The following is a 27,603-nucleotide window of genomic DNA, read 5'->3' as shown; positions in this document are numbered from 1 at the left end:
TATTTTTAAAGTAAAATTAAAAACGTATCTCTTCACTGTAGCCTATAACTTGTGATGTCCCTTTGTTGTCTGTTGTTGTATTATTATTTTTTTTATTAATTGGTTTTGGTTTTAGAACATTATACAGCACATTGGTCAACTGTGGTTGTTTTTAATTGTGCTTTATAGATGAATTGAGATTGAGATACATCGTTCATGGAGTGTTACTTTTCAGAAATGTTTTAGCTGGACGTTCGTCTAACGTTTCTTTAAAATGTTACTCGTTTCAGAACATTCAAAAGTAACGTTCCATAATGTTTGAAAAATTATACAATGGAACATTCCTTTAAAGGTGCAGTGTGTGAGTTTTAGCGGCATCTAGAGGTGAGGTTGTGAACTGCACCCAACAGAAGTTACGGTGACCGACAGGAAGTGATGTCGTCGTCCGAGACAGCAGAGAGGAGCCAGTTAAACAATGAGGTTTCATTACAAAGATTAATGAAGAAATGATGTTTACTTAATTATTCAATAAAACTGTGTTATTGCGAATATTATTGTCACTTGTTCATCATTGTGTCAGTGTTTTATTCGCTGACTTTAGCTGAAGCTTCTTATCATGAAGAACAACATAGTGACGAAACGTGTTTGTCCGCTCAGGGCCACCGTAGAAACATGCGGATGTAAGCGGACCCGCGGTGTGTATAGAGAGAAATGCCTCATTCTAAGCTAATAAACACATAACGCTTCATTATGTAAGGTCTTTATACACCACTGGAAACATAGTTATGAATATGATATTACATTTCTGTCAACAGATCCTCCTAAATATTACACACTTGCACCTTTAATGTTCACTTAACCAAGAAGAAACATGTCGGTGCCAATGGCCTCGTGGTCAGCGCCGACATGTAGCCGTTGCGCTCGGGCGGCCCCAGTTCGAGTCCCGGCTCGTGGACCTTTCCCGATCCCGTCCCCCGTCTCTCTCCCACCTCGCTTCCTGTCTACTCTCTACTGTCCTGTAACAATAAAAGGCAAAAATCGCCAAAAAAACAATATACAAAAAACAAAACAGAAGAAGAAACATTTAAACCCCTGAGAGGTTCAGGGAGCATTCAGAGAGAAGGTTTCCATGGCTTAATGTGCGCTGGAGCTGCTGTAATAGTGTTGAGTTGATCCACTCGTCAGTGACAGACTCGCTCAGCTGCACATCATTGGTGTAATTGAGCTGAGACTGAAGGCACTGGACCGTCCCGAACATCAGCGTCCCACGGCTCCGACCCGACTATAAACCAGAACAGATCTCTGCTGCGTTCAGAAGAGTGTGTGTGTGTGTGATGGACGCGAGCGCTTTGACGCGAGGTCTGCTCTTCCTCTCGCTCGCGGTGACCGGAGTCCCAGGGAACATCGCTGTGATCTTCGCCTTCCTCTCGCTGGCGTTTCAGGAGCGTCTCTCGCCGGCCGACGCCATCGTGCTGCACCTAGCGATCGTTAACCTGGCTAACCTGTCTGTGCGCTGTGTGCTGGAGGTGCTAGCCTCCTTCTCTGTGTACGTGTTCGATGACAGCAGCTGCAAGGCTGTGATCTTCCTCTACCGCACCTTCAGGTCTCTGTCCATCTGGCTGACCTTCGTGCTGAGCGCGTACCAGTGCCTGAGCGTGTCTCCGCCGGGGTCGCGCCGCGCTAGCGCTCGTGCTCTGCTGGGCCGCTGGCTGTGTGTGGTGTTCCTGGCGCTGTGGCTAATCAACACCTCGATGAGCGCGGCTCCGCTGCTGTTCGGCGTCGCGGCGCGGAATGACTCCAAGCTCTCTGCGAACGCCATCAACGTGGAGTTTTGCTTCCTGAACTTCCCGTCGAGGCTAGCGCGGGACGCTAATGGTGCAGCGCAGGTGGGGAGAGACGTGGTGCCGATGGCGCTGATGGCGGGTGCTAGCATTCTGCTCCTAGTGTTCCTGCGGCGCCGGCAGGCCACGGCTCGTAGCGGGTCGTTAGCGGAGCGGCGTGCGGCTCTCGGCGTGATCACGCTAGTCTCGCTGTACCTGCTCTTCTACGGCGTGGACAACGGCCTGTGGGTTTATACGCTCAGCGTGCCTCAGACGCTCGGCTCGTCGCTAATCTCCGACCTCAGGATCTTCTTCTCCTCGCTCTACGCCGCCGTCAGTCCCGTCATCATCATCGTCTCCAACACCAGAGTTAGCCGGAGAGCCGGAGACGCGCTGAGACGCTGCCAGCGCCACGGGCACATCGACCACAGGACATGATGGACGAAACCACTCGTGGGAGCGTTTACGGGCTCGATGTGTGTCAGCGCTCTTTGGGGTTTTTCTCTGTCGCTTTGGTGCATTTCTCAGATCACAGCTGTGATTCTCAAAACTACCTGTTCTGTACATCGTAATAACTACTTCCCAGCAAGCAATTTTGCGTTTAAAAGGCGTCTAATAGCCGTCCAAACACAGCCCAGACGTCTAGGCTAAACAAGGGAAGATTGGGGCTGTCTAACCCATCGCCCAAGAATAGACTAGTCATCAATTAGAAAACAAAGAAATGAAATTAGTGAAGAAATGAAACCAAACACCTTGTAATCACTGTTTACTTCGCTTACATGATGGAATATCAAACATCTCGCAAGTTATTTTGGCAAAAAACGACATGTAACCAAATTCAAGGTTATTTTGTCTAGAAGTGTGTTACTCACAGCCGGACTATATCGGGTCTGTAGATGACCTAGACAGTGAAGTGACGGCTATTGCATGCTGGGAGGTCTTTGTGTCCTGAATTGATGAATTGTGAATATCACTACCTCATCAAGCTTCATCTGGGAAGCAGATAAACAGAGTTAATTCTGACAATGGAAGAACGACACGGAAACGAACAGGGTCTCCAGCCGGGAAGAAGAGGAGTAAAGCTGTGAGATGAAGAGTACCGAAGAGAAACTGAGGACGAGGCCGAGATTACATGTTTCTGATGAAATAAGTGCTGCTATTGTAGATCATGTTCTCAGTCGTGACCTCATGACCTCATGACCTTATGGCGGGTCAAAAGGTGCAGCTGAGTGTGTGTGTCCTCAATCCTTCATCATGTTACGCTACTGTTATACAGTATACTTTTCTGTAAATGTATATTACTTGCATTTAACATTATACAGTAAATATGCTTTATAGAGACATTATGTAACACACACACACACACACACAGAGAGATACAGTAAGTGTGTTTGTGTGTGTATATATAAATATATATACTGATTTCAGCTGAACCGAAGTGCATTATTTTCCTGTTATCACTGTAAAGCTGCTGTTAATCTGTGTTGGATAAAGCGCTGTAGAAGTAAAGCTGACTGACTCATGTTCCTGCGCTTGTGTGTGAGGAGGAAAACATGTCAAAATACTTCATTTCTAATTGTATGGAAATTAATATCTTTGCCAGACTCATTTCCAAATAATTTTATTTGCGATCCAGACTTCACTCACAGTGAGATTTTCCGAACACTATATTGAGATAATTGACATCAGCAGCTCTGGTCCACAGACACACACACACACACACACACACACACACACACACACACACAGATGTTTCTCCACGTGTCGAGTTCTTCATTCCACTGAAACACGACTCCGTTGGAATGAGGGAACGATTATCTGGTGATCTGATGATCTGATGATCTGGGGGAAACACAGTGGACATGAATAATGACTTAATTAATCAAATGTAAGAGCTGAATTCTTCTGACACACACACACACACACACTCATGTTGTGTTTTCATGTTTTATGGGGACTTTCCATAGACATAATGATTTTTATACTGTACAAACTGTATATTCTATTCCCTTACACTAACCCTAATCACTTAGTATGATTTATAAGCCATTTTCCTCATGGGGACCAAAAAATGTCCTTTGTATGACCAAACGTAATTTAACTTGATGTATTACATGATTAAAACTGAAATAAATAAATAGAAAAATTGACACAAATGATTTAAACTAACTAAAATGAAAACTATGGTAGTATTGGTAAAATAACACTGTCAAGAGTGTCAGTGAAGATTTTTCTTACCTTTCGACGGAAGTCAAACTACCTGCCAATATAAAACATGCACAAATTGAGTTGATAAACATCTGCTGATGGCCGTCAGATAGAGAAGAAAAACTGTCATCCATTACAGAAAGAGGAAGAATGAAAAGCTGTGGACGCCTGAGCACTGAGACCTGTCACAGGTGCTCACGTTCACACAGCCCCGCCCCCTCACAGCCCCCCCCCCAGACACAGCCCCGCCCCCTCACAGACACCCCCCCCCAGACACAGCCCCGCCCCCTCACAGACACAACCCCCCCAGACACAGCCCCGCCCCCTCACAGACACAGCCTCGCCCCCCTCACAGTCACAGCCCCCCTCACATACACAGCCCCGCCCCCTCACAGACACAACCCCCCCAGACACAGCCCCGCCCCCTCACAGACACAGCCTCGCCCCCCTCACAGTCACAGCCCCCCCTCACATACACAGCCCCCGCCCCCTCACAGACACAGCCCCCCAGACACATCCCCGCCCCCCTCACAGACACAGCCCCCCCTCACATACACAGCCCCCGCCCCCCTCACAGTCACAGCCCCCCCTCACATACACAGCCCCCGCCCCCTCACAGACACAGCCCCCCAGACACATCCCCGCCCCCCTCACAGACACAGCCCCCCCTCACATACACAGCCCCCGCCCCCCTCACAGTCACAGCCCCCCCTCACATACACAGCCCCCGCCCCCTCACAGACACAGCCCCCCCTCACATACACAGCCCCCGCCCCCCTCACAGACACAGCCCCCCAGACACATCCCCGCCCCCCTCACAGACACAGCCCCCCAGACACATCCCCGCCCCCCTCACAGACACAGCCCCCCCTCACATACACAGCCCCCGCCCCCCTCACAGTCACAGCCCCCCCTCACATACACAGCCCCCGCCCCCTCACAGACACAGCCCCCCCTCACATACACAGCCCCCGCCCCCTCACAGACACAGCCCCCCAGACACATCCCCGCCCCCCTCACAGACACAGCCCCCCCTCACATACACAGCCCCCGCCCCCCTCACAGTCACAGCCCCCCCTCACATACACAGCCCCCGCCCCCTCACAGACACAGCCCCCCCTCACATACACAGCCCCCGCCCCCTCACAGTCACAGCCCCCCCTCACATACACAGCCCCCGCCCCCTCACAGACACAGCCCCCCAGACACATCCCCGCCCCCCTCACAGACACAGCCCCCCCTCACATACACAGCCCCCGCCCCCCTCACAGTCACAGCCCCCCCTCACATACACAGCCCCCGCCCCCTCACAGACACAGCCTCGCCCCCCAGACACATCCCCGCCCCCCTCACAGACACAGCCCCCCTCACATACACAGCCCCCGCCCCCTCACAGACACAGCCCCGCCCCCTCACAGACACAGCCCGCCCCCTCACAGACATGGCCCCGCCCATCAGAGATCCTAGTGAAGGGTCCAGAACAAGCCCCGCCCTCTCACAAAGATGGCCCCGCCCCTCAGAGATCTTGAATTGCTTCTCAAACAAATTCATTCACGTCTGTGGACATTTTTTGAAAGCGACTGTCTGAGATCTCTTGGCTCAGTTAGTGACGTCTGGCAGCAACTGTTGTAACCCATCACGAGTCTCAGTGTCTTCACATGGCTTGAGAAGATGATATCAGATTTAAACACAGCACAAGTTAATGATTTTCAGATTTTATACTCTATGTAATTTAACTTGCCTTCTATGATCGCTCTGCTTACATTATATTTTTAAAATGATATTAGTAAAAAGAATATTGGCACCATTCACGAGTGACCAAACTATAGCAAACTGGAACATTAGAGCTCATGTGCTGGTGCATGTTTTATTATTATATGTTTATTATTACTGGTCAGCTGACAGTGTAACACGGGACAGATTTTGCTCTTGCTCGGTTTTACTCAAATGACTCGTCCAGAAGCTTTCCCGCTGTAACACACACACTCTGTCCTTCATCACGAACAGACGTTACAGGAGCAGCTGCTGAAGAGACCACCAGAAGAGAAGTTTAGAAATCAACAGATCTGGACACATCTCAACACTTAAAGGGATACTCCACTTTTTTCGGAAATATGCTCATTTTACAACTCCCCCAGAGTTAAACAGTTGAGTTTTACCGTTTTAGAATCCATTCAGCCGAACTCCGGGTCTGACGGTACCACTTTTAGCATAGCTTAGCACAGATCATTGATTCTGATGAGTCCAGTAGCATTTCTTTCAAAATGACCAAAGAGTTTCAATATTTTTCCTATTTAAAACTTGACTCTTCTGTAGTTAAACCGTGTACTAAGATCGACGGAAAATGAAAAGTTGCGATTTTCTAAGCCTATATGACTAGGAACTACTCTCATTCCGGCGTAATAATCAAGGAACTGTGCGGCTGTACCATGAGTGCAGCAGGCGTAATGATATGACGCAGCGCCTGAAAATAGGTCTAATAGGTTAGACAAACTTAGTCCCGGTCACGTTGGAAGAAGTTACCGAGCTGGGGACTATTTTCAGGCGCTGCGTCATATCATTACGCCTGCTGCACTCATGGTACAGCCACATAGTTCCTTGATTATTACGCTGGAATGAGAGTAGTTCCTAGCCATATAGGCTTAGAAAATCGCAACTTTTCATTTTCCGTCGATCTTAGTACACGGTTTAACTACAGAAGAGTCAAGTTTTAAATAGGAAAAATATTGAAACTCTTTGGTCATTTTGAAAGAAATGCTACTGGACTCATCAGAATCAATGATCTGTGCTAAGCTATGCTAAAAGTGGTACCGTCAGACCCGGAGTTCGGCTGAATGGATTCTAAAACGGTAAAACTCAACTGTTTAACTCTGGGGGAGTTGTAAAATGAGCTTATTTCCGAAAAAAGTGGAGTATCCCTTTAAAGCATGAATCAGCTTCCACACACCCTGATGATAAAGCAGCTAATCTGAAGGACAATATATGAATCTAAAGTTCTTATGTTGAGTCTACAGTTCGAGTTGATAAAGGGCCGGCAGCTTCATGCACTTTCACACAGTAATGGTGAACAGAATGAATCCAGTGTTTCATGTTGTGTATTTGTGTGTATAATCATCTTCAGCTTCACTCTTAAAAATAAAGATTATTTACATCTGTGGTTCCATGGAGAACATTTAACAAAAGATTCTTTATCGTGGAAAAAGGGGCTTTCGATTATTAAAATGTTCTTCACTCTCAGAACAAATAGTTGTAGTGGTTCCTCTCGATCGAATAGTTGTAATCGGTCCACTCGAATTTATGAAATATAGCTCAACGCTCAAACCAGGTGGAATCGATGCTTTATTATCCAATATAGGTGCAAAACCAGATGATAGATCCATAAAGCAGCTCAAACCTCTTGATGTGAGTCTAATGGAGTCAGACACATTAGCATTAGCTCCATCTGCTGGACAACTCGAGTAAAAGCAACTGTGCACTTTCAAGTCAGGTCGTTTTTATTTGCATAGAAAATCTTGCCTTGATGTCTTAAAACATTCATTAATATTTGTTCACAGTTTAGATAAATTCTGCACAGGGTTAATGGCTTTCACATGGAGTGGTTAGAAAGAAGCATAGTGTGTGACTTTGATTTGATGGATGCCAGCTCTTTAATTTTCGTTGGAGTAGAAGGATTTATCCACTTTATCGTAGCTCATCACTACCCATTTAGCTTATGTCAGTGGTTTTTTAATTTTATATTATTAGTCCAAAAATTCCCAATGCACTAACTACAATTAAGGCATCAAACTTCCCACATAGGCTGAGCAGATTCCTGAATAACAACAAATGATCAATGTAACACAATCATCATTTAGACATGCTTAACAGATCGACAGAGCCACAGTTGCTTATGCCTAAATACGTGGAAGCATCGTTACATTTGTTTGACGTCACGGTCATGTTACTTGTTGTAATATATTAAAAAATAATAAAATACCTGGTGTTTTTTAATTCTCTTTTTTTCTTTACATTATTCAAGCATGTATTGTTTGTTATTCTACCCTGGCATTTATAATAATAATAATAACAACAACAACAACAACAACAACAACAACAACAACAACAATAATAATAATAATAATAATAATAATAATAGAAGTTAAATAATTATGGAGAAATGGATTGCGTAGACACGCCCACCTGCACGCGCCGCTCACAGAAACTCGCATCTCTCCGGATTCCCGCCCTTCTGTCTGAGGGGATTCTGCGAGATAACGTCACAGATGGACTAGCGCCAACGAAAATGTTAATTTAATAGGAAAACACACTCATGGATTACAAAAGTTTTTGCTTGAAGTCTAGTTGAAAGAATAATCGGGTCTGCTTCCACGTGACGACGACAAATCAACACAGAAGTTTTGCTCAGAAACGTGAGGTAAATTTGACTTTTTTTTATTCCGTTTGCAAAATGATATCACATGAAAGTGACCTCAGAGAATCAGACGTCTTATTTTACAATATTTTTCATGGTCTGAGCGTTTTCTAGAGTTTGTATAAAAGGGTCATAATCAGGGTTCTCAAGTCTCACGCATTGGCCGTGAGACACACGCAATTCAACCAGTTCACACGCTCACACGCCACACCGTGTATTTCTCACGCTGAAAAGGCAATGCCAACCAAGTTGTCGTGCAAGCTTTATATATAACGTATATATAACTTTGTGAGGCGCAGGCACACAAAGTGAAGCTTCCTGCCGCCAGCACGTATCTCGGCCAGATTGCGTTCGTTACTAGGCAACATAGATGCGCGAACCATAGGCGCGAACACACGGAAGTTGAGGAAAATTCTCGGCCGCCGTACGTTCGTTATTAAGTAACCAACAACATCACGCGAACACACGTCGTGATGGAGAAGGTAAGTTGGAATTAAGAAAGCTCGTCTAACATTTTTAGGCCAGAACATTAAATATATCAATGTTATCAAGGCGTCAAAATGTGCAACAAACACTTACAACACAAAACACATTTCATAAGCTGCAGTGTGTACTCTTGTGTACACACACACACACACACACACACACACACACACACACACACACACACACACACACACACACACACACACACATGTAGTGTTTTAATTTTTTATGGGGACTTTCCATAGACATAATGATTTTTATACTGTACAAACTGTATATTCTATTCCCTTACACTAACCCTACCCCTAAACCTACCCATCACAGAAAACTTTCTGCAATTTCACATTTTCAAAAAAACATAACTTTTTTTATTTATAAACCGTTTTCCTCATGGGGACCAAAACATTTTGTCCCCATAATGTAAGGTTTACCAGGCCACACACACACACACACACACACACACACACACACACACACACCTTAATACTATGTCATTTGTTTACAATAGGGTAGGGTTAGACTAGACACATTCAAAATGCAAAAAGATTTGTTTTTCCAAACTGTTTGGAGCAATTTGTTATATTTTTGTATATTTGTAATTTTGAAATATAACATTAAAGAGTAGCCTATATTTGATGTGATTAATTGCTCTGTCATTTATCAGATTTACCAATTGTTATAATTTCAATTTGTGCTGGTTAATTATGAACAATGGTTAAAATTGGGGGGCGGGGACGGACGGACGGGGGCGGGGCTCCATTAGGGCTCCTCCCCTAACCGCATGTGATCTCACTCCAAGCTTTTGATAAAACTTGAGAACCCTGGTCATAATCCAACTGCAGATTCGAGTATTTACTGCAGCTGAGGACAGTGTCAGTCCACAGGCCATTACAGCTTTTCATTAAAGTTCCTTATCTAAAAATAAACAATGATGTCTTAATTTATTTGTGATAGGATGAGTTACTAGGTTGTAAACCCGTGATAGGTGATTCCTTTATGTTTGGCTGTTTAACTTTAAGCCTCCCATTTGTGAGGATCCCTCTTCAGAGAAGAACAGCTCATAAAATAACTATATATTATTGCAAGTGTTTTTGAGTTCTATGAGTTTTTGTGGATGTAGCCTATCTGTTGCTCCTGGACTATTTTACATGGTTGCGAAGGCGTTGCTAAGTAGTTTAGTGAAATCATCAAGTCAAAGGCAAGTAAAATATAAATGATGCTTAACACAAATATTAACAGCCTACAGCAAACAAGTGATGATGACTATAAATGTAAGTTTGGTTATCATATTGTCCCTTTACTGAAATCTAATGATCATTGACATGCCAGGTTTTCAGTCGTCCTTGAGTTATTGTATTTTTAATCTGGAAAATATTTTTTTTATTGTCATGTTCACTTCAGTGCTGTATATTATTTGTAAAGTAATTGAACTGTGGTCATTCTAATATGCCTGAATAATAGCTTAAAGTGTAACTAAACCCTAAAACAACTTTTTAAAGTTTTTTTTTAGATTTGTAAGACTGGGGCTTGATTAGTGCTGTTCATTGATTTGAGTACATTTTGTGACATTTGGGTATAAAGTGTTTTAATTCTACAATATATGATGTAAAAATGTCTGAGTGCTGCCCTCTGCAGGTTGAACGGTGACTACTGCAGTTCAATTTTCCTATTGGAAGTTGTGGTGATGTAAGCAGGCACCAGCTCACCACGCCCTTGGCATAGGCTCTTGCCCCTGGTATAAAAGCATCTTGTTCCGTCAAAACCACTGTAACGAGGCAGGAGTTGGAATGGCGAGTATTGAAAACGATCAGGATAGCGTGTATTAGCATCTAGTTAGCATAGCATTTATATAGCTTCTCCAAACAGCTCTCGCTGTAAAGCGACGCAGTGCCAAACGCTGTTCCTCCTGCATGGACTCCATCACCGCAGTGGCGTCTTGATGTGAGTGAGCATATATTCTTGTTCCTTCCTATTAGGCTCAGGTGCACGCCCCCCCCCCCCCCCCCACCCCCCAGCCCCGCCCTTGGTTCGTCCCCTCTGTCTCCGCTGGGAGCTTTTCCAGCATTTTTCAAATATTGCCAGTGGGAGGAGTCAGGCTCTGACCAGCGCTTGAGTTACCCTTTAAAATCCTAGGCATACGTAATGGAGTGAATGAACACAGTTTGAGTGTGTGTTATTGCGAAGGGATGCCTTGGACATTGGAAAGTTTTGGACTAATAATATAATTACAAGGGTGATGTATGACAGCTCTTTTAGTGTACTTGGGAACTTCTATTGAAAACAGTCTTCAACCATCTGGTTAATAACTTTAACTCAAACACTTGTGTAATATTTGTTAAGTAGGATCCTTCATTCAAATAGAGATGCAGCGATACAATAATTATTTGAGTTATGTTTTATAACGAGTAAATGGCTGATACTACTAAGTGAAATTAGGCATCAGAGTGTAATAATGTACAGAATGAAAGATAGAGAAATATTCTAAAGGACTTAGGCTAATACCCTTATTCTCCTGTTTTATTATGATTGTTTGTTGCAGACGCGTCTCACCCCCGTACGGTGGAACGCTTGATAAAAACACAACAGCAAGAAGATTTCAGGTTTACTTTTATTGTCACTAAATTGCATACTGACATCTCACAAGCAATTCATATTGTATGATGACTTGCTACGTTGTCAGATGTGGTTCCTCATTCCTCAGCTTCTTTGCTCTGAAAACAAGAACATAGAGTTATTATTACAGTTTCATGCAGAGCTCCTCTGTCCTGCTCCTGCACAGTTTAGATCCGTCTCTAACTCCATAAACAGCTCCTCAACCAGATAATCAAGGTCTGGAAGTAAACGCTGATCTCCAGGGGCAGGACTAAAAGGTTTAATACACGCATGACAGTGGCAGAACGAGTTATTTTATCCACCGAAGCTGCATGGACAGACGCTTTCACACACCTTTTACATGGATGGATGGAAAGGTGAGCTCAAACTTCTGTTTACATCCAAACTGCTTAAACGTTTAGTTGAATTCAGCTTTATTGTCATTAGACTATGCAGACTATTTAATATAATCGTTTAATTTATTTATCATAAGTGATGTCAAATTAAAGCGGTAGGATCAGAGTGAATATGACAAGTAGGTAGCGAGTATCAGCCACAGTGAAAGTGAGCTGTTTAATTTGTAATGACACAAAAAGTGCATAATACTTAAAATACTACTTTAATTGTTTACATTTTTTATCTCTATATTCACATTGCTAGTAATATATAATAATATATTAATACATTATTAAGTAATAATAAATAATACTTAATAAATAATGAAGTAATATATTTGCTTGATTTCCCTTTATCTCAGTTCATAAAGTGGTGTTCTGAATCGTTATTGTCTTCATTAATTGATTGGTCTTGGTTGTAACTCCTTTTTCCATCAACAGTTATTAACTAAAGAAGGCCTGTATTGAGTAACACATGAATTGCTTCTCTGAATACTTATATTATGTCTTTCATTTCAGCTCACTGGGAATCTGTTCGGAGGGAAAATCCCAGCATGCAGCAGTTGTAACTGATGCCATCCTGAATATGCTGAATAAGGCCTCGAAAGAACAGTCAGTGTGGGAAACACGCTTTCCTCGAGGACACATTTCATGAAAATTATGGAGATTAAGTGCCGGGATTCAGGAGCAGAAATGTGAATTCACTGAATCTATTTTCTAAACGCATCTTGTTTTATTGATCTTATTGTGAAAGATTCATCCATGCATATGTTCCTTTTTTATTTTTTGACCACATCATTTTGAATCAAAATATCATCTCTGTCTTCTCTCTGGTGATGTGCAGGACTTCTCCAGTCATTTAGTCCTTTTACACTCATCTGCCTCCCTTTGTCAGTGCAACGCCTGCATATTAACATCAAATCAACAATCGATGTACAGAACGAAATCCCTACCCAAGGTCACAGTACTCTACTTCTGTTTCATCATGGCTTTATCTGCTGACATATGGACTGGCGTATTCACTAAAGTCTACCTTGCAGTTGAATACCATTACACAAGCGAATGAGTGGAAGATGATGTCTGTCTGCCTCACCAACAATCCACTCAAAGACAGACAAGCAGCTGCAAACATCTTACAATGGTTGGAGGAAACAGCAGCCAAATCAGAACGCAGTTATGAAACGAAGAAGTGCGCTCAGTGTGATAAAGGTAAGCTGATTACTCTGTTCACCTAAAACCAGCATGCACACCATATATAATGTAGTGTAGTGTATTTGATAATATCTGACCTGATAACATTAGCGGTGAAAAAATATGTGCGCTTCACATGTCTAGTGTGAAATGGGCCTGTTTTTTTTGCTTACTTATAATTTGGTTATCCACACAAGTCAGGGTTTCTCCTGGCTCAAAACGAGGCGTAGGTGGTAAAATCCTGATCATGTACGTATTTTAATAATAAGATAATTAAATATCTATTTTTCGTAGACCATCATATACTGTGTTTCACCACAGTATTTTTGTGGGTGGAGCTCGGTACCTCTAGTGGGAGAAAAGTTTGTACATTTTAAAGATAAATTCATTAATCTGGTGCACTTTGAGTCACCCCGAATCCGCTGTTAAAAATAAATAACCCACCCGCCAACCGCTCAGACCTATGCTATTCTCTGATTTAGATTATCTGCTTCTGATCATCACATTACAATTATTCAGATTCTCAGTGTTAAGCATGATAATATGGTAACACATCACACTGAAGTAGGCTGATTTAAAATGAACATTTATTTAAAATAAAAGTTCTTCTTTTGGCAAAATTACATTTCCTTAATAGCCTAACCAGAGGCTTTACTCCCTTCAAACTTAAATTGTCAATATTTGATTACATCACTGTTGGAACACTCCTTTCAGAATACTTTTTTTTTAACCTTTATAAAAGGCATTTTTTCCTAATTTTATCTTATTTATCTTATTTTCCTTATTTTATTTGATCAATACATTCAATTAGAATAATAAGACATTAGGCTATTATCAATCAAATTAAATAATTTACATTGAAAAATTACAACTTTATTAAATGATATTATGAAATTGTTTTAAATATACAATATACAAATAAGAAATGTTGAAAAGAATGATACTTTGAAACTAAACCGCCAGTAGATGGCGGCAGGCGACCGTCTTAATGAGCGAGTCATTGAGTCATTCATTCAAACGATTCGTTCAAACGGCTGATTTATTCAGAATGAGGCAGTTTATGAATTGGTAATTGAATCTATGACTCAACTGATTCGTTCAAAACGCTGAATCATTCAGTAATAAAACAGTAAGAGTGTTCATGTGAGATGCGTTATGGTTCTGCTGTGATCTTTGTTTGGAACTATTTTCCAACTCTTTGTTTGGAACAGAACAAAAACAGTCATTGCGTCTAAAATGTAAGTAACTTAATTTGAACTATTTGTTTATTGAACTGTTATGAAATCAGTCTCTCATTTTCGATCGTGATGGTATTCAGGAAAACAGCACTCTGGTCGTGTGATGTTTTTTAACTGTATAATATGTTATAAATAAATTTGTGAGCTCAACAGCACAACTTTGTTATGTCAGTACTTTAGGTATATATATTTTTCGGTGTTTCCCTAGTTATTTTATTTATTTATATATATTTTTTATATTGACGTTTTAATCAGGCCATTTATCCGGTTGGGCAAGTAAAGTTCTCTTTCACTTGTCCCTTAAAAAAAAACCCACACGTGTCCTGGACAAGCGTTAATGTTGAGCCCTGGGCATATGTTTTCCTTGATTGGTTTTCCCTGAAGAGAATTACGTTGTTAAAAACGAAAGTAAAAGAGCGACGCAAGTTCATTGCGTTTTACTGTAATGAGAGTTCCGTGTCTTTATTAAACAACACATTATAATGATTCATCTCTCATCCACCCTCGATTAATTGGAATGTTATTTATTTATTACTTGCCCCGCCCGGCCCGCGGAGATAACCACGATCCGCGCAGCACTATCGGCAAACTATACGGTTTGAGAATGGACACAGGCTGGGAATCCACAACAGAACCGTCACGGTAGAAAAAACGTATCTGAGCATGTGACTGCCTGAGTTTTGTCGAGAGCCGGAGTAATTCTCTATGCAGAAAAAACCCTGCAAGTTCTGCTGTTTGTTAAGTTTAAATTATAATAAAAATATGCTGGCAAAATGATTTTGGTTTCTGATTATTAGAAAAAATATTCAGCAGTTTTAGCAATTGTCAATATTATCATTCATTGTAACCCTAATTCAGTCCATTCCAATATGGTGCAGTGCTCAGATTCTTATTTCAGAAAGATTAGAGTGAATCAGCAAGAAAAGTCGTAGGTGGTCATTCATTCTGTCAGCCCGGTTTCAGTTTTTTTTTAATCGCTGTGTTTGCCTGACCGACCACAGTCGGAGTTGTTTTGAATCAGCTAGTGGGGCTAACTAAACAAACAACTTTGCTCTTTGCAGCTGTTGTACTGCCCAACAGTTATCGTGGTAGTATAGGTTTGACTGTTACCTTTCCAACTTCACGGCTTTTGGCCCTCAGCTTGTTGACCTGGGACTCTGCGATGTCAGCGCGCTCCTGAGCCTCCTCCAGCTCATGCTGCACCTTCCTGTACCTGGACAGGTGAGTGTTGGCCTGCTCCTCCTGTTATGATGACTCAAGATATTCAACCCATTTCATAGCAGTGCATTCATGGCACTGGACGTTCTTGTCAATACTAAAACTTCACGCTCAAGATTTGATATTAGACTTACAGCTTCTTCAGACTGGCGCTTGTAGGCCTTCACTTTCAGCTGCAGCTTGTCTACCAGATCCTGCAGTCTGGTCACGTTCTTCTTGTCTTCCTCAGTCTTTGGGTGTAAATATTGGTCATGGTCTTAGTTAAACTGTATATTGTAAATGGTGGTCAATTTCTAATTAAAAGTAGCTTTACCTGGTAGGTAAGTTCCTTCACTCTCCTCTCGTATTTGCGCACTCCTTTCACAGCGTCTGCTCCACGTCTCTGCTCGGCTTCAACTTCAGACTCTAACTCGCGCACCTTCAGTAGAGAGTTATTGTTTTGCCTGTCAAATCTCTGCCACAACCAGTGTATCTAAAAATGAGTTTTGTTAAGCTCCTGAACACTCAAATTTACCCTGGACTCCAGTTTCTGGAGCTGTTTCTTTCCACCCTTCATGGCCAGACTTTCGGCCTCATCCAGACGGTGTTGCAGGTCTTTGACAGTCACCTCCAGGTTCTTCTTCATCCTCTCCAGGTGAGCACTTGTGTCCTGCTCCTTCTTCAGCTCCTCAGCCATCATGGCAGCCTGAAATATAAGCCAATTTAAGTTAACTAACCTATTGTGATGGGCAGTTGTGGCCTAATGGTTAGAGAGTCAGACTTGTAACCCGAAAGTCGAGGGTTTGATCCTCAATACCAGCAGGTAATGACTGAGGTGCCCTTCAGCAAGGCATATAACCTCCAATCGCTCTCTGGGGGCCGCAACAAAAAATGGCTGCTCACTGCTTCTGATGTGTGTGCACTAACTCTAACTTGGATTGGTTAAATGCAGAGGACAAATTCCGAGTATGGGTTACCATACTTTGTCTTCACTTTCCTTCACTTCATAGCTAAAAATACCTTCTATGAATATTCCCTTTGTTACCACATGAACCTAAACACAAAGTCAAATAACTGTTTAAATTAGAATAGAGAAGCAGAATGTAAACACTCACATCAGTGATGGCCTTCTTGGCCTTCTCCTCAGCATTTCTGGCCTCCTGGACTGAATCTTCCACCTCACCTTGAACCTGGACTAGATCAGTCTCAAGCTTCTTCTTGGTGTTAATAAGACTTGTATTCTGTGGGATGTAAGCAGTTAGTTTAGTGTACATTATAAATGAAAGTTTATCATGTATCCTGAATTTGTTCCAAGTATTTAGTAATTTTTTGTACTTGTGAGTGCAGCAGTCCCACACGCTCACTGGCATCAACCAGCTCTTGCTCCGCCACTTTGCGGCCTCTCTCTGTTTGCTCCAGTGCAGCTCTCAGCTCCTCAATCTCTGCTTGCATCAGGTTATTCCTGCGCTCCACCATGGCCACCTGTTCCTTCATGTCCTCCTGTCCTCTGAGAGCTTCATCAAGGTGCAGTTGGGCATCCTGTGGCAACATTCTTTCTTTGTTAGTTCTCTTGCTTTGGTTCATTTATCATATTCATATTGTCAAACATTCAATTCTTAATACAATTCCATGTTCTACAGAAAGATACCTTGAGTTGGCCTTGGATGTTCCTGAGCTGTTTCTGGGCCTCAGCAGCCTGGCGGTTGGCATGACTCAGCTGGATCTCCATCTCATTCAGATCTCCCTCCATCTTCTTTTTGACTCTCAGGGCATCATTTCTGCTCCTGATCTCAGCGTCCAGAGTGCTCTGCATGGAATCGATCACTCTTTGGCTGTTCCTCTTGATCTGTTCCATCTCCTCATCCTTCTCAGCAATCTTCCTGTCAATCTCGCTCTTCACCTGGTTCAGCTCCAGCTGCACACGAAGAATCTTGGACTCTTCATGCTCCAGGGTGCCCTGATGGATAGTTAAAGTAAAAATTAAATCAGCCTGGTAGAAAAATTGTGTAATGTTCACCATGTTAGAATAGAATTTTTCCATGGTTTGACAGCGTTAAATAACAGTACTTCAGCTTCTTCAAGCGCAGTCTGGATCTCTGTTTTCTCAGACTCCACTGTCTTCTTTGCCTTTTCCAGTTCATGAATCGTCTTTCCAGTCTCTCCAAGCTGCTCGGTGAGGTCAGAAATCTCCTCTAAAGGGTTTAAAAAGCAGAAATGTAAACATTTGTTTAAATGCATCTCTTTTCTTAGTCCTTGGTGTACAAATAAAAGTTGCATTACGTTGCAGATTCTTGTTCTCCCTCTTCAGTGTCTCGAGGTGGTCAAGAGTTTCCTCGTAGGAGTTCTTCATTTTGAAAAGCTCAGTGCTGAGAGAACGAGCTTCTTTCTGAGCACCTTCTAGTTCAGCCTGACTTTCCTCATACTTTTGTTTCCACTCTGCTAGCACCTGAAATGTAGTCATAGTTAATTAGCTAAGTCCTCGGTTCATCAACGTTTAGGTTTATTGGTTATCCATGTCTTTCTTACCTTGTCAAAGTTTCTCTGCTTCTTGTCAAGGTTGGCTGCCAATGCATTTGCCCTCTCCACATCAATCATGAGATCCTCTACTTCACCCTGCAGTCTCTGTTTGGTCTTTTCCAGAGAGGCACACTTTGAGTTCACCGCCTCAATGGATTCTTCAGCATCCTGTAGACGCTGGGCCAGCTTTTTTCTGAGGAAGTGATATCAAATTATGAAATCTGACTAATATTTTTTCATATTAAATGTAGGAAGACTTTTTCCAATGATGTATTTACTTGGATTCCTCAAGCTCCTCAGTGCGCTGGATGGCATCAGTCTCATATTTGGTTCTCCACTGAGCCACTTCACTGTTGGCCTTAGACATTCCACGCTGGAGTTCAGCTTTGGCCTCCTGCTCTTCCTCAAACTGCTCTCTGAGCAAATCACAGTCATGGCGGGCAGACTGAACCCCATGGGCCAGAGCGTTCTTGGCCTTGAAGTCAAAATGTTTCCTTTTATTGTATACTGCTATGTTCATGGCTATTCACAGTACTTGGTAACAGAAAATTAGGTACATACCTTAACCTCTTCTTCAATATGTCTTTTGAGTTCCTCAATCTGCTGAGTATAAGCTTGTTTGCCTCTTGTCAATTGAGAAACAAGAGCTTCTTTCTCCTCCAACTGACGGCCAAATTCCCCTAGTATGAGACAATGGGTAATTTATATAAGTGTCCACAAGAGCTGTATGATGTCAGTATTGGGTTTTTGCATCACAGGTTTTTGCTCAGTTCTATAATTGTGTGCATGGTGTATTCAATGTATGTATGGTATATTCAGTTTATTTACGTACCGTTTTCAGTTTGCAGCCTTGCCCTCTGTCCATTTAAATCATTAAGTTGGCGTACAAACTCATCATTTTTGGTTTTTAGCTCACTTGCTTGGTCTTCTAATGTCCGGCACATCTTTTCAAGGTTTGCCTACAATAATTATTAAAACTTTTTAAACTTTTTGACCTCTTTGTGGGTATTTTTTTTTCTTATTTATATTTCAAGCTGCTAAAGTTAAAGTAGTTTTGTAAAACTAAAACTAAATCTTCACTTAAAGTTTTCCCAATAGTATACCTTTGCTTTAGCCACAGCCTCCATGTTACTTGACAAGTCATCAATCTCCATCTTGTATTCACTCTTCTCCTTCTCCAGCTTCTGTTTGACCCGCTGAAGGTTGTCGATCTGTTCTCCGAGTTCAGCCACACTGTCCGCCTGCTTCTTCCGGAGAGCTGCAGCCGTTGCTTCATGCTGCAAGGTGGACTCTTCCAGATCACGACGCAACTTCTGGAATTCAGCTTCACGCTTCTTGTTCATCTCAATCTGGGCAGAAGTGGCACCACCAGCTTCCTCAAGCCTCTCACTGATCTCTTCAAGTTCCCTGGAGAGATCAGCTCTCTGCTTCTCAACTTTAGCACGAGCAGCTCGCTCTGCCTCAATTTCCTCTTCCAGCTCCTCAATGCGGGCCTAAAGAAAGAAAAATGAATTATCCAGTGATATTTGTAATGTGGGTTATCCCAGCTATGCATCTACTTCACAGTTTCACACAGAAAATATTAGGGTTAGGGTTACCTGAAGTTCTTTGATCTTCTTCTGAAGCTGTGCTCCCAAAGACTGTTCATCCTCAATCTTGCTGAGAAACTGACTTATCTCAAAGTCTTTCCTGTTTTTAAAGTTTTTTTTTTTTTTTAATATGCCGAATACTTACTTTTTGTAAAATGTGTAATTGTGTAAAGACTAATGTCCACTCACTTTTTGATCTTCTCTTCTGATTGCTGTTTGTCATTCTCCAGGTCCATTATGGACTCCTGGGCCAGTTTCAGATCACCTTCAAGCTTTCTCTTGGCTCTCTCAAGGTCCATACGGAGCTTCTTCTCCTGCTCCAGTGAGCCCTCAAGCTATTGTCACAGAAACCAGAGCATTTAATTATGGTATAGAGACACAACATTCATTTCCTATTGGTTCATGTTCTTATTCTCATGCCAAATATCTTACATCATCCACTTGCTGCTCAAGCTTTGACTTAGATTTAGTCAGAGTGTTGACTTTGTCTTCCTCTGACTGAAGGTCATCAAGAGTCTGCTGGTGTGCCTCTTGGAGGGCTTTCTTCTCTTTGGTCAGCTTGGCAATGCTCTCATCCTGAGAGGCCATCTCCTCTGTCAGGTTTTTCACCTAAATGGAAACATTGTTCACTGGTTTCATTCTCAAGACCCCGAACAATCAGCAGTGTGAAGAACATTTGAAAATATTATTGACCTTATTTTCTGTTGCATGTTTCTCCTTCTCCACTTTGGCCAAGGTGAGCTCCAGGTCGTCAATGTCTTTCTTCAGTTCAGAGCATTCGTCCTCCAGTTTCCTCTTCTTGGCAGTCAGTTCAGCATTGATTTCCTCCTCATCCTCCAGTCTCTCGCTTGTCTCTTTGAGTTTGGCCTCGAGCTGGATCTTGCTTTTAATGAGACCTTCACACCTCTCCTCAGCATCAGAGAGGTTTTCAGATTCCTGTTCATTGAGATGGATTTAGTTTAATGGCTTATGTTCATAGCTTTAGCATTTACATTAGGATCAATAAGAGCTGAAATACTCACAGATGTTACTTGCAGTAGAAGGTCGTTTTTCTCCTGAAGAAGTGAAACCATTTTTTCTTCAAGCTCCTTCTTTTTAGCTAATGCCTTTGTTAGATCCTCCTTCATTTTCTCAAAGTTATCCTTCATGGCTGCCATTTCTTTCTCAGTCTCTGCACTCTTTAGAAGAGGCTTGATCTTGAAGTACAGCTTCATCCATGGCCAATGTTTCACATTCATGAATGAGCGGATGTTGTATTGGATGGAATAAATTGCCTCTCTGGGAGATGGAGTTTCTGGTTTTAGTTTAACAAAAATATAAAATTGTATTTATTTAATTGTAAATGAAATAATGTTTCTTTCACTCACCTCCGCTCCATCATTTTGACAAACTCCTTCCTCATGAGGAAGCCACGACAACGAGCCTGAGTCATGGTAACCAGCGCTGCTAGTTTCTCATCTCTCATCTCCTCAAGTGTACCCAACAGACCAGCTTTAAAGAACACCTGTAAGAACATATAATGATGTTTCCTGTATATTATGGAAGCCATTCTCCTCTATTGTAGATTTGAGCTTAGCCAGTTGTTGTGCAGCTCACCTTGGTGTGTCCAAACTTGTATTGGGTGTGGTCAACATCAATAGAGGCCAAGAGTTTCTCTGAAGCCTTTTTGTTGTCAATGAACTGTCCCTCAGGGATGACGCTAGCATTTAACACTTTGTATCTAGAGGACAGTCAGAGGAGAGTCATGTTTTTGTGAAGCAAAAGAAAAAGGTCATAAGAGGATGAATATTATGTGGTGCATCATCTCTAATTCAGTGGTTGCAAAAAGGTGTCTTTACCTCTGCTTGAAGTCACCATAGAGGATTCTGCTGGGGAAACCCTTCCTGCAGATTCTGATGCCCTCCAGCACACCATTACACCTGAGCTGGTGGATAACCAGGAAGTTCTCCATCAGACCTGCAATGAAAATGTTCTTAAGGTTCCAGAGATATTTTCAAAACCTTTGAGTCTTCGGAGATTAGGATTACCTGGAGTCTTGGACTCATTAGGAATCAAGCAGCGCACAAAGTGAGGGTGAGTGCTCCTTAGGTTAGTCATCAGCTTACCCAAGTTCTCCTGTGGAAACGTTTGTCATTAGTCTAATATTTAATGATGTAAAAATTCACATTCTTCATTAAAAGATAATCTGTTTACCCTGAAAAGTGCAGACACTGTCTGGAAGGAACCACCCTTCTTCTTGCCTTTCTTTCCTCCTCCCTCAGCTGTTTTATGTCAATGAATGAAATTGTTTTTTTATTGTCCTTGTGTTGCTTTCCATCAACCCTTTCAATATATCACTATTAGAAAATGTCTAATTGCATCATAACACAAAGGAATTGAGGAAATGCAAATGTTCTTACCATCAGCAGCTCCATGAGTTGCATACAGGAAGGCCAGCACTTTGAGTGATGACTTTTGGTAGAGTTGCACGACAGAGTCGTTCAGTGGATCCTTGTTCTTGTCCAACCAGCCATTAATGTTGTAGTCCACAGTGCCGGCGTAGTGGACCAGAGAGAAGTGGGCTTCTGCCTTACCTTTGGTAGGCTTGGGCTTCTGGAAAGCTGGACATTTGCCCAGATGCTGATCATATAGCTTGTTTTTGAAGCTTGTGTCTGTAGCCTTGGGGAACATGCACTCCTCTTCAAGGATGGAGAAGATGCCCATTGGCTGTTGAAGAAATATTCATGCTCAAGTACAGGCACAATATGAATAATCATTTTAATTTGCTAAATGTCCTCTTACCTTCTCAATGAGCTCAATGCAGGCAGCCAAGTCCATACCAAAGTCAATGAACTCCCATTCAATGCCTTCTTTCTTGTACTCCTCTTGCTCCAGAACAAACATGTGGTGGTTGAAAAACTGTTGCAGTTTCTCATTTGTGAAGTTGATGCAAAGCTGCTCCAAGCTGTTGAACTGACAATTAAGCAGAGACAAGTTCTTACTGATGGCTATTATTTTTTATATCCTGATTGTTACAGAGACTTTGATAGCTGAAGCTCACATCAAAGATCTCAAATCCAGCGATGTCCAGCACACCAATGAAGAACTGTCTTGGCTGCTTTGTGTCCAACATCTCATTAATACGGATGACCATCCACAAGAACATTTTCTCATAGACAGACTTGCAGAGCGCAGAGACTGAGTTGTTCACCTGAGAAATTCAAAGGTCAGCGTAGATCATATCATTACTCTTTTACTTCCCAAGACAACTATGAATGTCTACGAGACACTTTATTCGAGTAGATAAGTGATCACCTGTGGTACTGTCTGGCCTTTGGTCACCATCTCATTTCCGACCTTCACTCTGGGGTAACACAGAGCTTTCAGCATGTCAGCGGAGTTGAGGCCCATGAGGTAGGCGATTTTATCAGCCACTGAGGAAGAACAGTTTTACACATTATTGTCACTAATGAAGTGAACGTTTACATGTTTATAGTTATGTGCTAATTGTACGTCTTACCCTCGGTGCCGTCAGGCTCGGCCTGCTCTTCTCTCTGCTTCTGTTTAAACTTCATGCCTCCATGATGCATCACAGCACCTGTCATCTTGTAGATGCTGATTTTCTCATCAGCAGTGAAGCCCAGAATGTCAATGGCAGTCTGTTTTTATATGACCAAATGAATCTCACATTATTCTTTAGCGAGTCAAAAAGAAGGGTATTATGTCATTCAGTTTATTGTAGTGTTTTTTGGATGTTTGTTTGCTCAGATAAATGTAATAAAATATGAAAATACTGCTTCTACTAATAATAATGTAGTTGTCCACATACATCTGTGGCAATGAACTCCTCCACATCATTGATACTCTTGACAGTGATTTCGCCCTGGCTGATCATTGGATAGTCGTAAGGGTTGGTGGTGATGAGCAGGGCCTCTGTAAAGAATTGATGTGCAGTGTGTTAACAGTGTTCTCAAACATAAATGAAATGCACAATACTGTAGATTTCTCACCGAGCAGCTCTGGCTTGTGTCCGGTCATGAGCTGGTAGAAGATGTGGTAGCTCCTCTCAGCAGACAGCTGGAATGTTACTCTTGACTTTTCCAGCAGATCTTCCAAAAAATTATAATTATAAATAAATAAATAAATCCACATTTTTGCTTCCACATTAAACATTTATATGTTGGCAGTGTTGCCTCACAGTGTTGACTCACAAGTTTCAATATCAGCTGAGGCCAGTTTTCCAGTGGTCCCAAAGTGAATTCTGATGAATTTACCCTAAGCAGATTTAAATATTTAGAAGTTTTGAATTTCCCAGCTTTGAAATGTTAACTGAATTTGCACAATTCATCTGGCCACAGCAACTTACAAAACGAGAAGAGTTGTCATTCCTCACAGTCTTGGCATTTCCATAAGCCTCCAGCAGAGGGTTGGCTGCAATGATTTGATCCTCTAGCGACCCCTGGTGAGTAGTTAAGTAATTTCATCATGCAGAATAATTTGTTCACTGTACTTTGAATGATATTCGATTATTTAGTCACCTTCATTTTGCCAGAGGTGGTAGGTTCTGCCTTCTTTCCGCCAGAAACAGCGATTGTCGCAAAGTACTGGATGACACGTTTGGTGTTGACAGTCTTTCCTGCACCAGATTCTCCACTGAGTGGACATGTTAAAGATGGAAAAGAACATATTTCAGAATATTATAAATTATGTGATATGTTGGCTTTTTGTAAGTGCTTCTTTAAAATCCATAAATGTCAGACATGAAACCTGCACATGCATCATGCTGGCAGTGTGGTCTTAACCTTGTATACATGCAGCTCTGTCAGTAAGGGCTTTTCCCCACACCTTTCTGTTACTTTAGTTTTCCTGTCTTTCCCAGCACATGCCAATAAGAATGATGCTTCTGCATTTACATGTTACAAGCTTTCAACAGCAGAACAGTTTTCTCTCAATAGCTTAAACAATGTTAGCATTTACATGATGAATCTTATACAATAACTTTAATTATCATAGCCCACTTACGTGATCAGGATAGACTGATTTTCCCTGTCTGAAACACATTTAGTATTATTATAAATGAAACCGCTAAACAGATTATATTTTCAGTTTTTTTTATATTTTTTTTATATCATATTTGTAACAAGATGTACACCACTACATAAATTACTCATAAGAGATCCATTAAGTAAAAAGAGTCCATTAAATAAAGAAATTGTAGGAGTATTAAGCAAAATGTAAGCAGGCTCAAGTTTAGCACAAGTTGATTGGATTGCAAAAGGATTGAAAATGAATATCTCCACTTACCAGTGAGCATGAACTGGTAGGCGTTGTCGGAGATGGAGAAGATGTGAGGCGGGGCTTCAACCCTCTTTTTGCCTCTGTATCCATTCACAACGATTGTATCGTACACTGGGAGCCACTTGTAGGGATTGACAGTGACGCAGAACAAGCCAGAGTAGGTCTGAAACGGAGATAGATAGTCCAGTTTTACAATGCTGCCGCCCCATCCCAGGAATAAAATATTATTTACTTAGACTTACGTAGATCATCCATGCTGCGTAACGCTCTTTGAGGTTATACAGCACAGTAGGCTCATTGAGGTGGGTCATCATGGCCATGTCCTCAATTTTGTCAAACTTAGGAGGATTCATGGGGAAGATTTCAGTGTCTTTCACCGTGATCGTCTATAAAGTTTTAAACATGGATGAGACATTTAGTACAAACGCTATATTTGTTTCACCTTGCAAGTACTTTTACAGTCCACAGCATCATGTAAAACTGTTTTACAGAAGATCAACACATTTTTTAATTCTACTTACTTTCCCACACAGAGTTTTGACAGTAGCTTTGCCGCCTTCTCTACTAGCAAGAACACCCTTCAGGTACATCTCGCTCGGCTCTGACACAAAGAATGCCGTTTTGGCATCAAAGGGGGTGTTCTGAGCCTCTATTCTCTCTCTTTCCGGCTTCCGGAGGTAAATGGCCGCCGGGCCGAAGCACTCCATTTCACCATCTCCCATGGTTGCGGTTTACTGTGAGAAGAGAGAGAGAATGTGCAGAGGGATTTATACTTTCATAACTTCTAAATATTAAACAAATGCAAGTGGAATGAAACGTATTAATTCCTATGAATGTGGAGCGCAATGGTGCTGCTCCATGTGAGTGTTTCTGAGCTTCTGTGTTCTAAAGCAGTTGTTTTTTAATCCTGAGCAACTCTCTTTTTACTCAACAAGTTTAACAATTAAAACAATTTGGTACTCTATTCAACCAACTGTTTGCTTTAGAACTGAGATGGGATCTCTTATTTTCTTAGCTTCTAAAATGAAAACCAATGATTATAATTATGCATATATTTTGTTTACCTGCTGTCCTGTCCAGAGAGAATGTGTCTGAGGTTGGAGATGCTAAGAGAAAGGAAAAAAACTTGAGTTCAAATATGTGCTTTGAATGACATGAATTACAAGTATAACTTGGACTAATTCAGTCAGATTAGTATCAAAAGCATATTGAACAGTGCATAGTCACACTCTAAACTCTTAAATAATCTAACTGATTACCATGTATCAAGGTTAGCCATTTCATCTCTAAACTGCAGAACACAAGTATGTGATATTATGTTAATAGTAGAAGGAGAGCATGATGAACAACTCACCCACCTTTGAGTTCCAGTCAGTCCTTAAAGGAGCCTGAAGCAGCTTCTTATATAGACAGAATAGTGTTCACTCAGCAAAACTCACTCACTGTATTTGGTCATGTATTTTAAGCTCCGTTTCAACAGGAAATTTTGTTCAACTGATTGTCACGTTCATCAATATTGTGACATTAGCCAAATATGTTATCACTATGATGTAATTACCTGTCCAGTCTTAATTAGTTTTAGTTTTATTTAAAGGAAATGTGTTTGAAGAACAGATAATTGGGTTGAGATAATGGCAGTGAACCCTTCAGTAAGATGAGGTAAATTGTCACTAGATGAATAAAATATTTGAAAATAAGCCATCAATATTGAGATTAAAAATTAGACTTCATGTATTTATAGGTTCCACTTGTGATCAAGCGCCTTAACCTTGAGAAAGGGTTGTTATGTTAAGGGTATCAGTGACTGGAGTTCAGACATTGTTTGGGTCTTATGTAGAGCATAATCTTCTTCAAGTGCCTTGGCACTACAGTAGAGCCCAGTTTAGCCGTGGAGAAGCTCTCAAATGTCACTGGGTTACTGTTCCCAGAAGCCTGGAAAGCTTTTCATGTGACAAAGCAGCAAATTTGGGCACAACAGTTGTCATTGTGTGAACTTGTGCATATGGTGACACTTTTGCTGAAGGCCTTGCGACAAGATCTGGCAGAATAATGATGTGTAGACAAACCTATGAAAAGGTATGAGACTAGTCAATTTCATCATTCATAACTTTAGAAGTGTATTTTCTTCCCTGGTCATATTCCAAATTAATAAAAGACATTTAAAAAAAAAAACACATTTACCAGCACAGCCACAGCTCTTAATATTATTTTAAGTCAAATTGGTTACGCTTTATTTCGATGGTCCAGACATTGTACTTACTATACGTAACTTGTCAACTACATGTCAGCTAACTCTCATTAGAGTATTAGTAGACTGCTAGGTTAGGGTTAGGTTATAGCGTTGTACTTGTAAAGTAACTTGTAGTCAGTAGAATGTCTGTTCTAAATAAAGTGTTAGCAGGTATTAAGCAGACAGTCTACTAATACTCTAATAAGAGTTAGTTGACATGTAGTTGACAAGTTACGTATAGTAAGTAGAATGTCTGGACCATCAAAATAAAGTGTTACTGTCAAATGTATATAGGGGTCTCTTTTAGACATCCTAATCAGGTGGATAATAGAAATAGCTTATAAATAAGAGGCATAGCAAATATTGTGAATTAAAGCGTATGATTTCTTATTTGGACTAAATGCAAACTTTGTTTTTGGCCATGCATTTAATTTGTCCTCTCTCATCTCTCTGCTCATTTCCAGCTTGTTATT

At 41.6% G+C, this 27,603-nt stretch overlaps 2 protein-coding genes across 2 annotated transcripts; one reads left to right on the top strand and one right to left on the bottom strand.

The window, feature by feature from the left end:
- Positions 1–1,313: 1,313 nt before the first annotated feature.
- On the top strand, positions 1,314–2,237 carry ora2 (olfactory receptor class A related 2; the record flags this gene model as incomplete). Its single annotated transcript, XM_084415828.1, has 1 exon — positions 1,314–2,237. The coding sequence occupies one exon, from the start codon at positions 1,314–1,316 to the stop codon at positions 2,235–2,237; it is 924 nt and encodes a 307-aa protein (XP_084271954.1).
- Positions 2,238–11,493: 9,256 nt separating this feature from the next.
- Positions 11,494–26,280, bottom strand: LOC311295098 (myosin heavy chain, fast skeletal muscle-like). The gene is made up of 41 exons (XM_084416290.1): positions 26,255–26,280; positions 25,965–26,006; positions 25,422–25,634; positions 25,143–25,286; positions 24,907–25,063; positions 24,625–24,652; positions 24,141–24,255; positions 23,969–24,061; positions 23,814–23,877; positions 23,613–23,711; positions 23,432–23,535; positions 23,123–23,261; positions 22,918–23,036; positions 22,664–22,813; positions 22,405–22,575; positions 22,023–22,329; positions 21,817–21,884; positions 21,651–21,738; positions 21,462–21,579; positions 21,220–21,343; positions 20,991–21,127; positions 20,646–20,901; positions 20,317–20,559; positions 20,056–20,232; positions 19,813–19,958; positions 19,633–19,723; positions 19,138–19,527; positions 18,867–18,993; positions 18,596–18,714; positions 18,313–18,509; positions 18,044–18,227; positions 17,798–17,963; positions 17,585–17,709; positions 17,166–17,474; positions 16,853–17,056; positions 16,633–16,758; positions 16,053–16,223; positions 15,852–15,956; positions 15,673–15,768; positions 15,431–15,562; positions 11,494–11,615 (listed from the first exon to the last, which is right to left on the bottom strand). Exons 3-41 carry the CDS (start codon positions 25,620–25,622, stop codon positions 11,595–11,597), a joined length of 5,811 nt encoding a protein of 1,936 aa, XP_084272416.1. The 5' UTR covers positions 25,623–25,634; positions 25,965–26,006; positions 26,255–26,280; the 3' UTR covers positions 11,494–11,594.
- Positions 26,281–27,603: the final 1,323 nt, after the last annotated feature.

This window comes from Rutilus rutilus, assembly GCF_951802725.1.
Source record: "Rutilus rutilus genome assembly, chromosome: 8".
NCBI lineage: Eukaryota > Metazoa > Chordata > Actinopteri > Cypriniformes > Leuciscidae > Rutilus > Rutilus rutilus.
This window is presented reverse-complemented; position numbering and strand designations above follow the sequence as displayed.